Raw genomic sequence first — 11,575 nt, 5'->3', positions numbered from 1 at the left:
TTGGTGTTAACCTTTTCAGTATATCCACATGTATGAAGCTATTTTGTAGTTTTGTTTCATTCTTCAGAGTTAATGAATATCTAAATGTAATGAAACTGATGCTAGAACACTGTAACACTGAGAAGAACACATTATTTTGATGGCTTTGTATTACACTGTTGTCAATGTCCTATTATATTGCAATAATAACATTGACATGGCAGTCCTTCCTGTTTGGTCTTTCCTAAACACAACACAATGCTCTGCAGTTTTAAGATGGGATTACATTCAAACATAACACTGGTTTGGTGTGTCAAAATACGTATTTAGATCAGATGATTTAACACTTGTTAGTTGCTTTCTGTTTTTTGTGTGTTTTAAAAAGGGAGAGGCAATGCTGTGATCCGCTGGAGTGTTTTCTAACATTCACAGAAACCACCCCTGGCTGTGTTTGTGTTTCTTCTCACTCCTGTGTCCTCCTGAAATATTTATGACATTTAATGAGACATCACTTTGACTGTCAGCAGGCCATCAGAGGTAATGTAAATAGATACACCTCAGTAAACTTGATAGTGCTGGTCAAGCTCAGCGGGGTCACCTCCAGGCCTTTGTCCCAGTTCAACACTGAATACCTTTTGCAGTATGTTTAGATTATGAATGTTGCCAGGAAGTCTTTGCAGCTGTTTTGAGTAATGTTTACCTTATTCCATCACCTGTGTCTTAGTGTTCTTTTCACTCAAAAATAGGCCAAAAACTGCCAGAGCACTTTCAGCAACATTCTTGTTTTGATTTATAAAGAAGAAAAACGTTGCCTTTTTGACTCTGCTGGAGTCTGTCCTGTTTCACAGAGCCTCATTGTGGTTGACAGATGAGGGGTAATGACATGTCCTTTATTTACTTCAAGTGAAGTAAACCTGTTCTTCAAGTCCCTGTTGATGTATAACCCTTGTTGCTTATTAACGGTGTCCAGATTACTCTGTGGACTCACTGCAGTCAGACAGGAGCACCTTTTCCAAACTGTGTACTTTCTGCAACAAACAACCACAGCTATAAAAGCAGACCCCCTGCCAACACAGGAACCAGCCATGGCGTTGCGCCCACGTGCATCCTCTCAGCCGGGAAAACCGTCCTCCTTTCTTCCCAAGGTGGCTTCAGGCTCTCGACCACGGGCTGTTTCCTCGCGCTCTGGCTCCATGCTGGAAGAGGAACTGTCTTGTTCTGTATGCTGTGAGATCTTCAAGGACCCCGTGGTGCTCAAGTGCAGCCACAGCTTCTGCCGAGCCTGCCTGCAGCAGTTCTGGAACAAGAAGAAGGCCAGACGCGAGTGTCCTATTTGCAGGAGAAAGTGCTCCCTGACAGAGCCCACGGTCAGCCTGGCACTGAAGAACGTGGCCGACACTTTCCTGAGGGAGCAGGATCACAGGGCGGAGGGAAAAGGGGAGGGGGCCCATGGGCCAGGGGAGCAGGGAGGTATAGTGGAGGTGAAGTGTGTCACACATGGGGAAGTTCTCAAACTCTTCTGTCTGGATGACTTTGAACCCCTCTGCTGTGTGTGTCACACTTCCAAAAAGCACCAGGGACACAGAGTGTGCCCCTTGGAAGAGGGAGCGCAGGACCTCAAGGTAATGTGTTCTTGTTTAGCTTCAGTTTGTTATGGTTTTAAACAAGACTACATGTTTTCAATCATTGGTGGAAATGCAACGAAGGGTTTTAGCACCATTGCAGTGAAATTAAGAAAAATGGTTATTCCTGACATCAGAAACATTTCCCATTTTAGGCTCTTTGTCACAATTGTTTTCAGCTCATAAATTTGTTTATACACTGCATGTTTTGGCACTTTTCCCCCCTTCAGGCAGAGCTGAAAAAAGATCTGATTCCTCTGAAGAAAAACCTGCGTAGCCTGTATGAAGCCAAGCAGGAGTGTGATGACACAACTGTGCACATCAAGGTATCAATAAACACAGAGATCCACGACACACAAGAGGACCAGCATGACCCCTGATGTGACCGTGGCTTAGGTTGAGCCACACACTTGTTAGTGTGTAAACATTTCAGCTGAGTTCTTATATAAATTAAATAATTCACCTAGTTTGCTTTTAGGGTGCAAGTTCTCAGAATGGTTCTTTATTTCTATAGCTACAGTATTTGTTTGCCTAAAAAACAAGAACACAAAGTTATCGATTTTTGAATCAGGATTGCTTGCTAAATAAGAAGTATAACGTATATTTTATAGAATTACTGTGACAAAACTAGGAAAAAGATTCTCATATGCTATAGCTGATGCTGTGTCATAGGGTTTGATGTGGTATGGTCTTTCTGTTTTACGGCCAGGGAACTGACAATGTACAAAATATTAAGGACTTATTTTCAAGATGTACATAGGGGAGTTAAATCAAAGTAAAGGTAATATTTCGTAGATACTGTATGTAGATAAATGGAGACCGGCATAGATTGGTAGACTATGACTCAGTATCTGTCACATCATTGTACTGTATTTCCGTGTTGAGTCTTATTTCCATGTGTGCCAGGACCAGACTGAGGCCACAGAAAAGCAGATGAAAAAGGAGTTTGAGCAGCTGCGGGAGTTCCTGAAGAAGGAAGAGACAGCTCGACTGGCTGCCCTGCAGCAGGAGGCCGAGGAGAAGAAAGAGCTGGTGAAGAGAAAGTCAGAGAGCGTCACCAGAAGTATCCTCACCTTCTCTCACGCTGTCCTTGGCATTGAGAATGAGATTGCTTCCAGTGACGCTCTCTTCCTTAAGGTAAGTGCTTGTACATTTTTTTCTCTCTGGATTCATCTGACCATGCAAACAGTTTTGTAATACTGTCTCTCTCTTGATTTCAGAATTACAGCAACACAAAGAAAAGGTAACAGTTTTATTCTCTTTTGCATCTGTTCTGTATTCCAGATTCAGCTTACTAGTTGTTCATTATTAATAGGTTCCTGTGTTTGATTTTTGTTTTCTTCTCACAGAGCACAGATTCCACCGAATGATCCAGAAAAAGTGTCAGGTGCTCTTATAAATGTGGCCAAGCATGTCAGTTCCCTCAAGTACCATGTGTGGGAGAAGATGGCGGCTCTGGTTCAGTACAGTAAGCACTCACTTGACTCTGTGTGTGTGATGTTTGGCAACATTGCAAAGTGGAATTTTGTGAACCAAGTCAGTATAGTTGTTTTGGAGTAGGTGTTACTCAATCAATAGTTTGACCCTGAGGAAGACCAGGATGCAGTCAATATGAGCTGGCCTTGTTTTACAATTTTTCAACGTGGGCTCGTCAGTGAAGGCTTTTGAAAATGTTTTGCATTCAAACAAAGCAGTGTGCCTTGAATTTAGAGAGGAATTAATTCCCTGTTCGTTCTTTTACGAATCACTGTATGTTTTTGTCTTTCCCTTTCAGCACCCATCACCCTGGACCCCAACACTGCGTACCCCTGGTTGTCCCTCTCCCCAGACCTCACTTGTGTCACCAACAGTGGATGCCTCCAGAAGCTCCCGGACAATCCTGAACGTTTCGGCCACTTTGTGTTCCTTCTGGGCTCGGAGGGCTTCACTTCGGGCCGCCACGCCTGGGAGGTGGAGGTGGGAGACAAGGCAGACTGGATGCTCGGGGTGGTCAAGGAGTCCATCGACAGGAAAGGCCGCATCTCGGGCTGTCCCGAGGGCGGCTTTTGGATGATCTCGCACTGCGATGGTGACTATTTGGCCATGACGAGGCCCAGCATCCCGCTGCATCTGCAGGGAGAGCTGACCCGAGTCAGGGTGCAGCTGGACTACGACTCCGGAGAGGTGACCTTCTCCAACCCTATCAGTATGCTGCCCATCTACACCTTCACCGACTTCTTCACTGAGAAGATATACCCCTTCTTCTGCCCTGGAGCCAACATCAATGGGAATAATCCCAAACCGCTTAAGATCTGCCCCGCCAATGTGGCTGTGTGGAACAGTGCCACGTGGTGATTTAAAAAAAACAAAAAAAACAACCTTAGAAGACATGTGTATTTCAAATTTAGTAAAAACAACCCAGTTGTTTATCAAATCATTTAGGTGTGTGTTTATGTGTAAAATAAGCCGGGTACAAGCCAAGTAATTAGAACAAGTATTGCTTTATTTCACTTTGGTTAATTTACTGAATGACTGCAGTTTTTGAAGTGGTTGTTTGAAGCTACCAGGGGATGGATTGGCCCTTATAATCCAAGAAGGCTCCATTTTGCTTCTCAGTCAGGGAGGCCATCACGCTAAGCATCCCCTGCACGCTCTCCGGAGCATCAATGTCTGCCTGGTGGTGGGAAACACACGGGTAACACGAAGGCTCGCACAGGAGGTCAATTCTTAAGAATCTAATGTTTTAAACCCACAGACCAGGTATAGACTCTACAGCTACATTCACACTGAAAGCGATATAAGTGGTTCATATCAGTTTTTTCCCCTCATCTCAAATGTGACAACTGTTTCTAAATGACTTGATTTATTTGTAATTAAACCTTTTACTGGTCACTACTTATTCTTTCATGTTTTGTTAAAAACCATATTCATTACCAAATGACATCAGTTGTTTGTAATAATCAGCTTAAGTATGCAGTGCACAGATCATATAAAGCAGAGATAACTAAGGATGTTAAGTTTCTGTATGGGAGGGGCGGGGTCATTTGAACTATTCTGCGCTGAAGCGACGCAAAGGCTAAAAATAAATGTTCTGAACGGTTTCTGTCCTAGTTAAAGCGTGTTTGAATAATGTTCTGTTAATGTTTTGAATGTGCATTTATGTTATCTGGGTTTTAGTTTTGTATCGTTGATTTAGAGTTCATGTTTAGCGACATTTAATGTTGCACCATGACCGAGACCCGGGTGGGGACTGATCGGGTCTGGGCAGTGAGATACTGCTTTGTTGCATACACACAGTATGGGAAGTAATAACCCTTTATCCTGGGTGGAACTTACCATGCAGTACAATATGGAAAATTTCAATGTTAAATGTGTGGTGTTATTTTTCCTGTTATGTTTATGAGCAAATGTGTTGACTACATTGTTCCTAAAGTCAGGCTGTCATAAAGGAAAATAAATGATTTTTATAAGAAAGAATTAAGTCTTTAGTAGTGATTGGTTGCCTAATGTTTTATACTTCTTGTGTTTCTTTGCATGCATGCTTATTTTAGACATTACATTTCTTTAGCATCAACTTACTTCTCACTCACTGCTTACTGTGTTAATACAACTTGACCTGTTGAGTTTTACCTTGTGTAAAAACATGACGTTTCGGGTTTCCACGGAAATTTCTAGTAGTCAACTAATTCGGGATAACAGTGAAAAAAGTAAAAAAAATAATGCAAAATCTTCCATTTTCAGTCCTGACCTGCACTTTCATAATCAATCTATATCGGATTTGTGGCAATATGACCGCAGTCTAAACAGTCTCTTCAGTAATGTGATATGTCACTATGTTGGCAAGTGAAAGCATGGTAGGACAGCTGCAATCATGGGGGTTCACATGCATCATTACAAAGCTATGGTTATGCAGGGTCACAGGAAAATTGTGAGTGCAAAGAATTTGCAACACCTAAAGGCTTAAAACTAACTTTAAAGAAATGATATGCCTGAATAAAACAAGCCAACGCTGCATTACATGTCTGTTGTTACAGGAATCAATATTCTAATGCAGTTATCCATCCTATGAAACACTGGAGCTGTGTGACAACACCAGCAGACTCCAGCAAATTTAATCAAAGTGGCCTACCTTCATATGTATACTTCTGCATGAGTACACCTCAAAGTTACGTCATAAAGCTTACTTTGTAGCTTACTTTGTAAAACAATCTGTCACCATGACAGCTGCTTAGTTTTCTTAGTTTTTGTCTGTGGATTGTATTGATTCAACACAAAACTACTGTAGTAGAAACAGCACAATGGTTAACATTGAAATGTGTGTGAAATATGAAATCATACAACATGGCGTTAATATTGTGCTTCTCAATCAAGTAAACTATAATTCAGATCTGACCATTTCCTCGACATTGTTTCAGTGTTTCCCGTATGAAAACTGCTGACTCACCTCCTCTCCACCCATGTCAGTGCGCACCCAGCCAGGGTGCAGCAGAGAGAACAGGATCTCATCCTTCTTCAGCTCCTCTGCAGCACACACTGTCAGCATGTTCAAAGCTGCCTGAGAAGAGAGGAGCGGATAGACAGAAATGTAGGTGATAGGTTGACACATTTAGAATATCTGACAAAAGATTTACAGAGGCTTGAAAATCCTTAGTAAACAAACGGCATAAATGTCCACCCTAACAAGTAATGTACTTTAATATAACAAACTACAACCTCAGGTTTCTGAAAACAACTGAAAATCTATGAAAAAAGGTAGCTGTACTTAACCCTTGTGTTGACTTCGGGTCACATTGACCCATTTTCAATATTTGTTTTATATCAGAAAATATGGGACGTAGAAATAAGCGCTGAAAATGTGTAGAAGAAAAATTTAACAATTTAAAACGAAAAGAAAAAAGGCGTCAAAAAACGTCAGGAAAAAAAGTGTTTTTTTCAAGGTTGAAGGGAAGACAACACAAGTTAAGAAATGTAACACGAAGCCTTGGAGGCTTCGTGTTACATTTCTACTCCAAGTAGCTGGTCACAGTGTTGGCAGGTTGTCACTCACCTTGCTGATGCGGTAGGGTGCGGCAGGGAGGAAGGCATACGACTGTTTTAAAGCTTCCATTGAACCCAAAAGTGAGGAGATACTGACGACGGCTGCTTTGCTGATGGACATTCCTGGCATTCCACTGGCCTTCACTGCGTCACGCAGGTGAGGCAGGAACTCCTAGAGATGACCGCCAGGAAGAAAGTCAGCAAGAGGAAACCTTCAATGTACAGTGTTGACGTTCTGTGTTTCAGATCTTCCTCTCCCTTACTTTAATTATGTTCATAGGGCCCATGACATTGGTGTTGAAGCTATGTTGCATGTCCTCAGGACTGGTTTCCTGCACAGTGCCTTTGGCCAGGATGCCTGCGTTGTTAATTAGCAGGTTGAGACCCCCCGTCCCCACCACAGAGCCCACCTGCTGGGCGCACAGTTTTATGCTACAAAGGTCAGTGGCGTCTGACAGAGAGATAAAAAAAGAAAAAGAAAAGTGGAGCCTTAACAGTGGTCAACAGCAGACAGTTAGATAAATATCAGAGCCCTGGGTTATTTATTTATAGAATGGAGGCCAGTGTCTGGCCATGGGAGCAGGACTGAGGGTTTAACAGAACATAACATAAGAGAGAGAGAGCTTGTACCCAGACGGACAACAGAAATGATGTTAGGATTCTTCTTTGCCAGTGTTTGCAAGGCCTGTAAATACACAGAGAGAAAGGTTTGTAATTCAGCAAAGATTCACACACACTGTTGATCAGTTGTACTCACTTTTATCAAACTGTGTAAACTACAGTAAGTAGGCCTACATTTACTCAAGAATTATAAGTTAAGCTACCCAGCAGAGCTCAATAAGTGACAGAGAAGGTAAAGAGTCTTACCTCAGCTCTGGGTCTATCTGGGTCCCTGCAACAGGCAAATAGCTTTGTCACTGGACGGGGGGCCTCCACCATTTGCTTAACCATCTCCAGGCCCAGGCCTCTGTTGGCTCCTGTGATAAGCACGCTGACTGGTTGAGCTGCCATTTCCTCTGTCTCTGTTAGCACAATTCTCTGTCTGAGCTCTTGCATAAAGCCCTTGCTGAATGTTTGGTCTTAAGCTTGGCCACACCCACATTCACAGTGTGTGTGTGTGTGTGTGTGTGTGTGTGTGTGTGTGTGTTTATCCAATCCTACAGCCCCATTTAAAAAGTGGGCAGGTCACAGTGATAAATCAGGCCTGTAGAGCTCACGTACTGAGAGGTTGTAGCCTTGCCATAAAATAAAGAATATAAACTTCTAGCTGGCAATAACATATTCAGAGAAAAAAGCAAATATGGAGATGGTGCTAATGTTAAAACATGCTAGATGATGCAAAGGAGTGTAGTTCATGTTGGCTTTTCAAAGCTCAGAGAACAATAGTGCAAGGCAACACAAACAGCATAGGACTTCCTGATGACAAACATAAAGGAAAAGTCCAGTGAGCTGGACCAAAGAGCTGGTGGTGGACTACCAGAGGATCAGGAGGCTCACTCTCCTTGTTATCAACCAGGGAGAGGAAGTGGAGAGGGTGGACTCATACAATTACCTTGGGGTCCAAATCTCTTAAAAAAAACAAAAAACAAAACTGGACTGGACACACTGACACCCTCTTCAGGAAAGGACAGAGCACACTCTTCCCGAGGAGATCCTCCTGCAGATCTTTTACCAGTCTGTCGTAGCCAGTACACTGGTCTTTGCTGTGGTGGTGGTGGCATCAAGGCTGGTGAGTCCGGCAGACTTAAAGGCAGTGACACACCAACCCAATAATTGGCCGTCGGACAGTCTGGCGAGGTCAGTGACTTGAGTCTTGTGTTCTGTGCCGTCGTCCGTCGGAGGAGCTGTCGGCCTTCATTTTGGCCGACCTGACTTGCTGGGTCGGAGGGCGGGCAGTCGGACTCAATGACCAATCTGATTGGTGGATTGCTAACCTGGAAATGACGAGCGGGATGAGCATGACTAAGCCTCTCAAAATCTGCCAAAAATCTTTAAAACTGACCTTCGTCGATCTGAAACGGAGACAGATTCAGCAACTGCGTGGCCTATTTCTCGCTTAAAATGTTTTCAGAAACAGGTTTCGGTGAACTATCTTCGTAAAATATGAGATCGTATTCTGAACGAAGCCGGCATTATGCCCGGTTGAAAAATCCGGGAGCAGCCAGACCCACGTGACCATAGACTGTATATTAATGGACAGAGCATGTGTGACGTCACCCATTGGTTTGTGGAGATCTGCTATATGTCGTCGAGTTTGCCGTTACGGGCGCAACCATCCTGGTTGTGGATGTGACGATTTTAGACGAGAGGGAGTAAGGGACGAGCCCTTACACTCTACGTTACATTATCTGACAATCTTACCCTAACCATAACCAATCCCACTCCTCTTGCCTAAACATAACCAATCCCACCAGAGCAGGCAACGAGTACTAGCCATTCAGAGGGAGAGTAGGGCGGGTTCTTCCCCTACCATCCTGCAAAAAAATGTTTTGCCTCTGGGAGCCGACTGATCAGTCCGTGCGCCTTTTCTGCCAAAGGTCGGCCGTCGGGTTGGTGTGTCAGGGGCTTTAAGAGGCTGGTTAGGAAGGCCAGCTCTGTGGTCGGCGTGAACTGTAAAGTCTTGAGGTAGTGGCGGAGAGAATGAAGGACAAGATCAAAGCCATCCTGGATAACCCCTCTGGCCCTCTTTACTCTGCTGTTGCAGATGTGCGGCTCATTCAGCCACTGGATCATCCCACCGAGATGCAAAACGGAACACTTCAGGGGCTCATTTGTGCCCACTGCCATCAGACCACAGCCTATGTTCCACACTTGTATAGTTTTTATTTTTTACCTATATTCTTATTTTTTGTTTTATATACCTCTTATTATTTTGAATTTGTTTTTTCTTTATTTTATTTCTAACCTCGTGCTGCTGCAGCAACCCCTCTGAGGATCAATTAAGGCTTATGTTATGTTGCAGTATTGTGTGGTTTTTGGTGAGCTTGGGGACATTACAGTATAAATTACAGCCATTTAGTGCGACTCATAAAAAGTGTTGATGTATCGAAGCAAAAATAGCTCAGGAATGTGAGCTTGTGAACCACAATCAAGTGGTTCATTTAGAAATAAAAAATAATGTGACTACTTTGATGTTAAAGCTGCACAAATTGACACCAGAACAGCAATAAAGCAATGGCAAGCTATAATGACTGACTTTAATATATACATATTTTCATCTGTTATAATGGCACTAAAGCTACAGCAGTGGTGTTGGCAGGGATGCAGTTTAGCATTCCCACCACATGGCTGCACTGTTTCTGTATGAAACAGCACATTTAGAATATCTGACAAAAGATTTACAGAGGCTTGAAAATCCTTAGTAAACAAATGGCATAAATGTCCACCCTAACAAGTAATGTACTTTAATATAACAAACTAAAACCTCAGGTTTCTGAAAACAAGTGAAAATCTATGAAAAAAAGGTAGACTAGGCTGATAAACAAGCAGAATAATCTTACTCTACTGGCACATTTTTCACTTGAAATTCAATTTGTTTCCTTCCTGAAAACCAAATTGTATTATGTATTTTAATTCTTAATTAGCAAACAAATTACTTGTTAAAGTGGATATTTATCATGCAATAAATACAGCAACTATGAATTGTAAAGTTTATAAATCGGCTTTAAAACTGACAGCTGAATCAACACCTCTCTGACAGGTCTCTAAACCGTTGCATTATAAGCTTCACAAAGGTAGTCTTCATTACAGGGCTATAGCACTGGATGGCATTATGTTATGGTATATGGTCCTGTTATTTTGTCAATCCCCTGCATACTGTATCTAACGTGCATGTCAAAAAAAACAAGCTGGTGGCAGGACGGCTCACACTGACTGACAGAAGCAGAGAGGGCGGGACTTTAAGAAATAACAGGTGAACCATAAAATCAGGAACAGATTTTTTCTAGGAGGACTCACATAGCTGAAGACAATAACATACTTCAGACAGCAATGTGACTGAATGCCCTGCACTGACGATGCATGCTGTCTGTCAATTATTGAGACTGATGCTCTTTGGATTCCTCCGCTGCTGGTAAGTGTAAAACAAATGTGTGCGTTTGACTGTGTAAGCAACAGGTAAAAAGTTTCAAAAAGGCTTTATGAAGACCAAAAAGAAAGGGGTGTGCACTTTCAAATACTTCAAACATGAACATGTCTGACAAAACACACCTACGACACAAAGAAGGACACAAAAATACATCCCTTCACTTCCATTTGCAGCAGATTCCTTTCGCTGTCCTGATTAAATTGGCAGTGTTTCACTCTTGTTTCTATTCACACACTTGAACACACATGCACGCGCACACCCGTGCACACACAAACACGCGCACACACACACACACACACACACACACACACACACACACACACACACACACACACAGAGTAGTGTGCAGTACATAACATGCACAGATATGATAAATACATACAGTTTTTCATTAAATGCACTTCTGTGTCCGCAGCTTTCCACTTTGAAAATAGAAAGGTGCATAAATAAAACATTCCCATCGTTATAGAAAAGGTCCATGCAAGAACGGCACCTATCAGTTCCCCGAGACTGAATGTGGAGAAAATACTGTATGAGGGAGACGTGCCATCTGGCTGCATCCATTTGCAGACCACCATTTATTGATTTCTGTTGTTGTTGTTGTTTCGGTTGTTGTGTCTCCTCTCTCTGGCAGTGTTGTGACAGTATATTTGTCGCTCTCACAGATGGGTGCTGTCCTGCGTATCAAACCTGTGACTTTCTGAGATCCCGGCACTGCACTTCCTGCTGTTACCCTGATTGGGTACCAGAGAGAGGGGGTCTGGTCTGATCAGGTATCTGTAGATGTGGCACAGATAAGACAGGAATGGTAAATAGAATCATGTGATAGTTTTCATGCCGTGTTCATTTTACAGTGCTATCAATTACATTT

The 11,575-nt window shown here is 42.8% G+C and overlaps 3 protein-coding genes across 3 annotated transcripts in view; 1 reads left to right on the top strand and 2 right to left on the bottom strand.

Moving 5' to 3' along the window:
- Position 1: 1 nt before the first annotated feature.
- Positions 2-5,057, top strand: LOC144530035 (E3 ubiquitin-protein ligase TRIM39-like). Its single transcript, XM_078269436.1, has 6 exons — positions 2-1,601; positions 1,832-1,927; positions 2,508-2,738; positions 2,822-2,844; positions 2,951-3,069; positions 3,376-5,057. Exons 1-6 carry the CDS (start codon positions 858-860, stop codon positions 3,933-3,935), a joined length of 1,773 nt encoding a protein of 590 aa, XP_078125562.1. The 5' UTR covers positions 2-857; the 3' UTR covers positions 3,936-5,057.
- Positions 4,063-7,690, bottom strand: LOC144530038 (C-signal-like). The gene is made up of 6 exons (XM_078269440.1): positions 7,485-7,690; positions 7,248-7,302; positions 6,881-7,068; positions 6,628-6,789; positions 6,025-6,135; positions 4,063-4,254 (listed from the first exon to the last, which is right to left on the bottom strand). Exons 1-6 carry the CDS (start codon positions 7,671-7,673, stop codon positions 4,141-4,143), a joined length of 819 nt encoding a protein of 272 aa, XP_078125566.1. The 5' UTR covers positions 7,674-7,690; the 3' UTR covers positions 4,063-4,140.
- A 2,152-nt stretch (positions 7,691-9,842) lies between these two features.
- The window catches only part of kcnt2b (potassium sodium-activated channel subfamily T member 2b), a 38,409-nt gene continuing 36,676 nt past the window's right edge, over positions 9,843-11,575 (bottom strand). Inside the window, exon 29 of the mRNA XM_078269435.1 lies at positions 9,843-11,481. Coding sequence (XP_078125561.1) covers positions 11,364-11,481 — 118 coding nt within the window. The 3' untranslated portion in view covers positions 9,843-11,363. The remainder of the gene's footprint in view (positions 11,482-11,575) is intronic.

The sequence above is a fragment of the Sander vitreus genome, chromosome 15 (assembly GCF_031162955.1).
Source record: "Sander vitreus isolate 19-12246 chromosome 15, sanVit1, whole genome shotgun sequence".
Lineage (NCBI taxonomy): Eukaryota > Metazoa > Chordata > Actinopteri > Perciformes > Percidae > Sander > Sander vitreus.
Note: the sequence above shows the minus strand (reverse complement) of the source record. Positions and strands in the feature narration are given on the sequence as shown.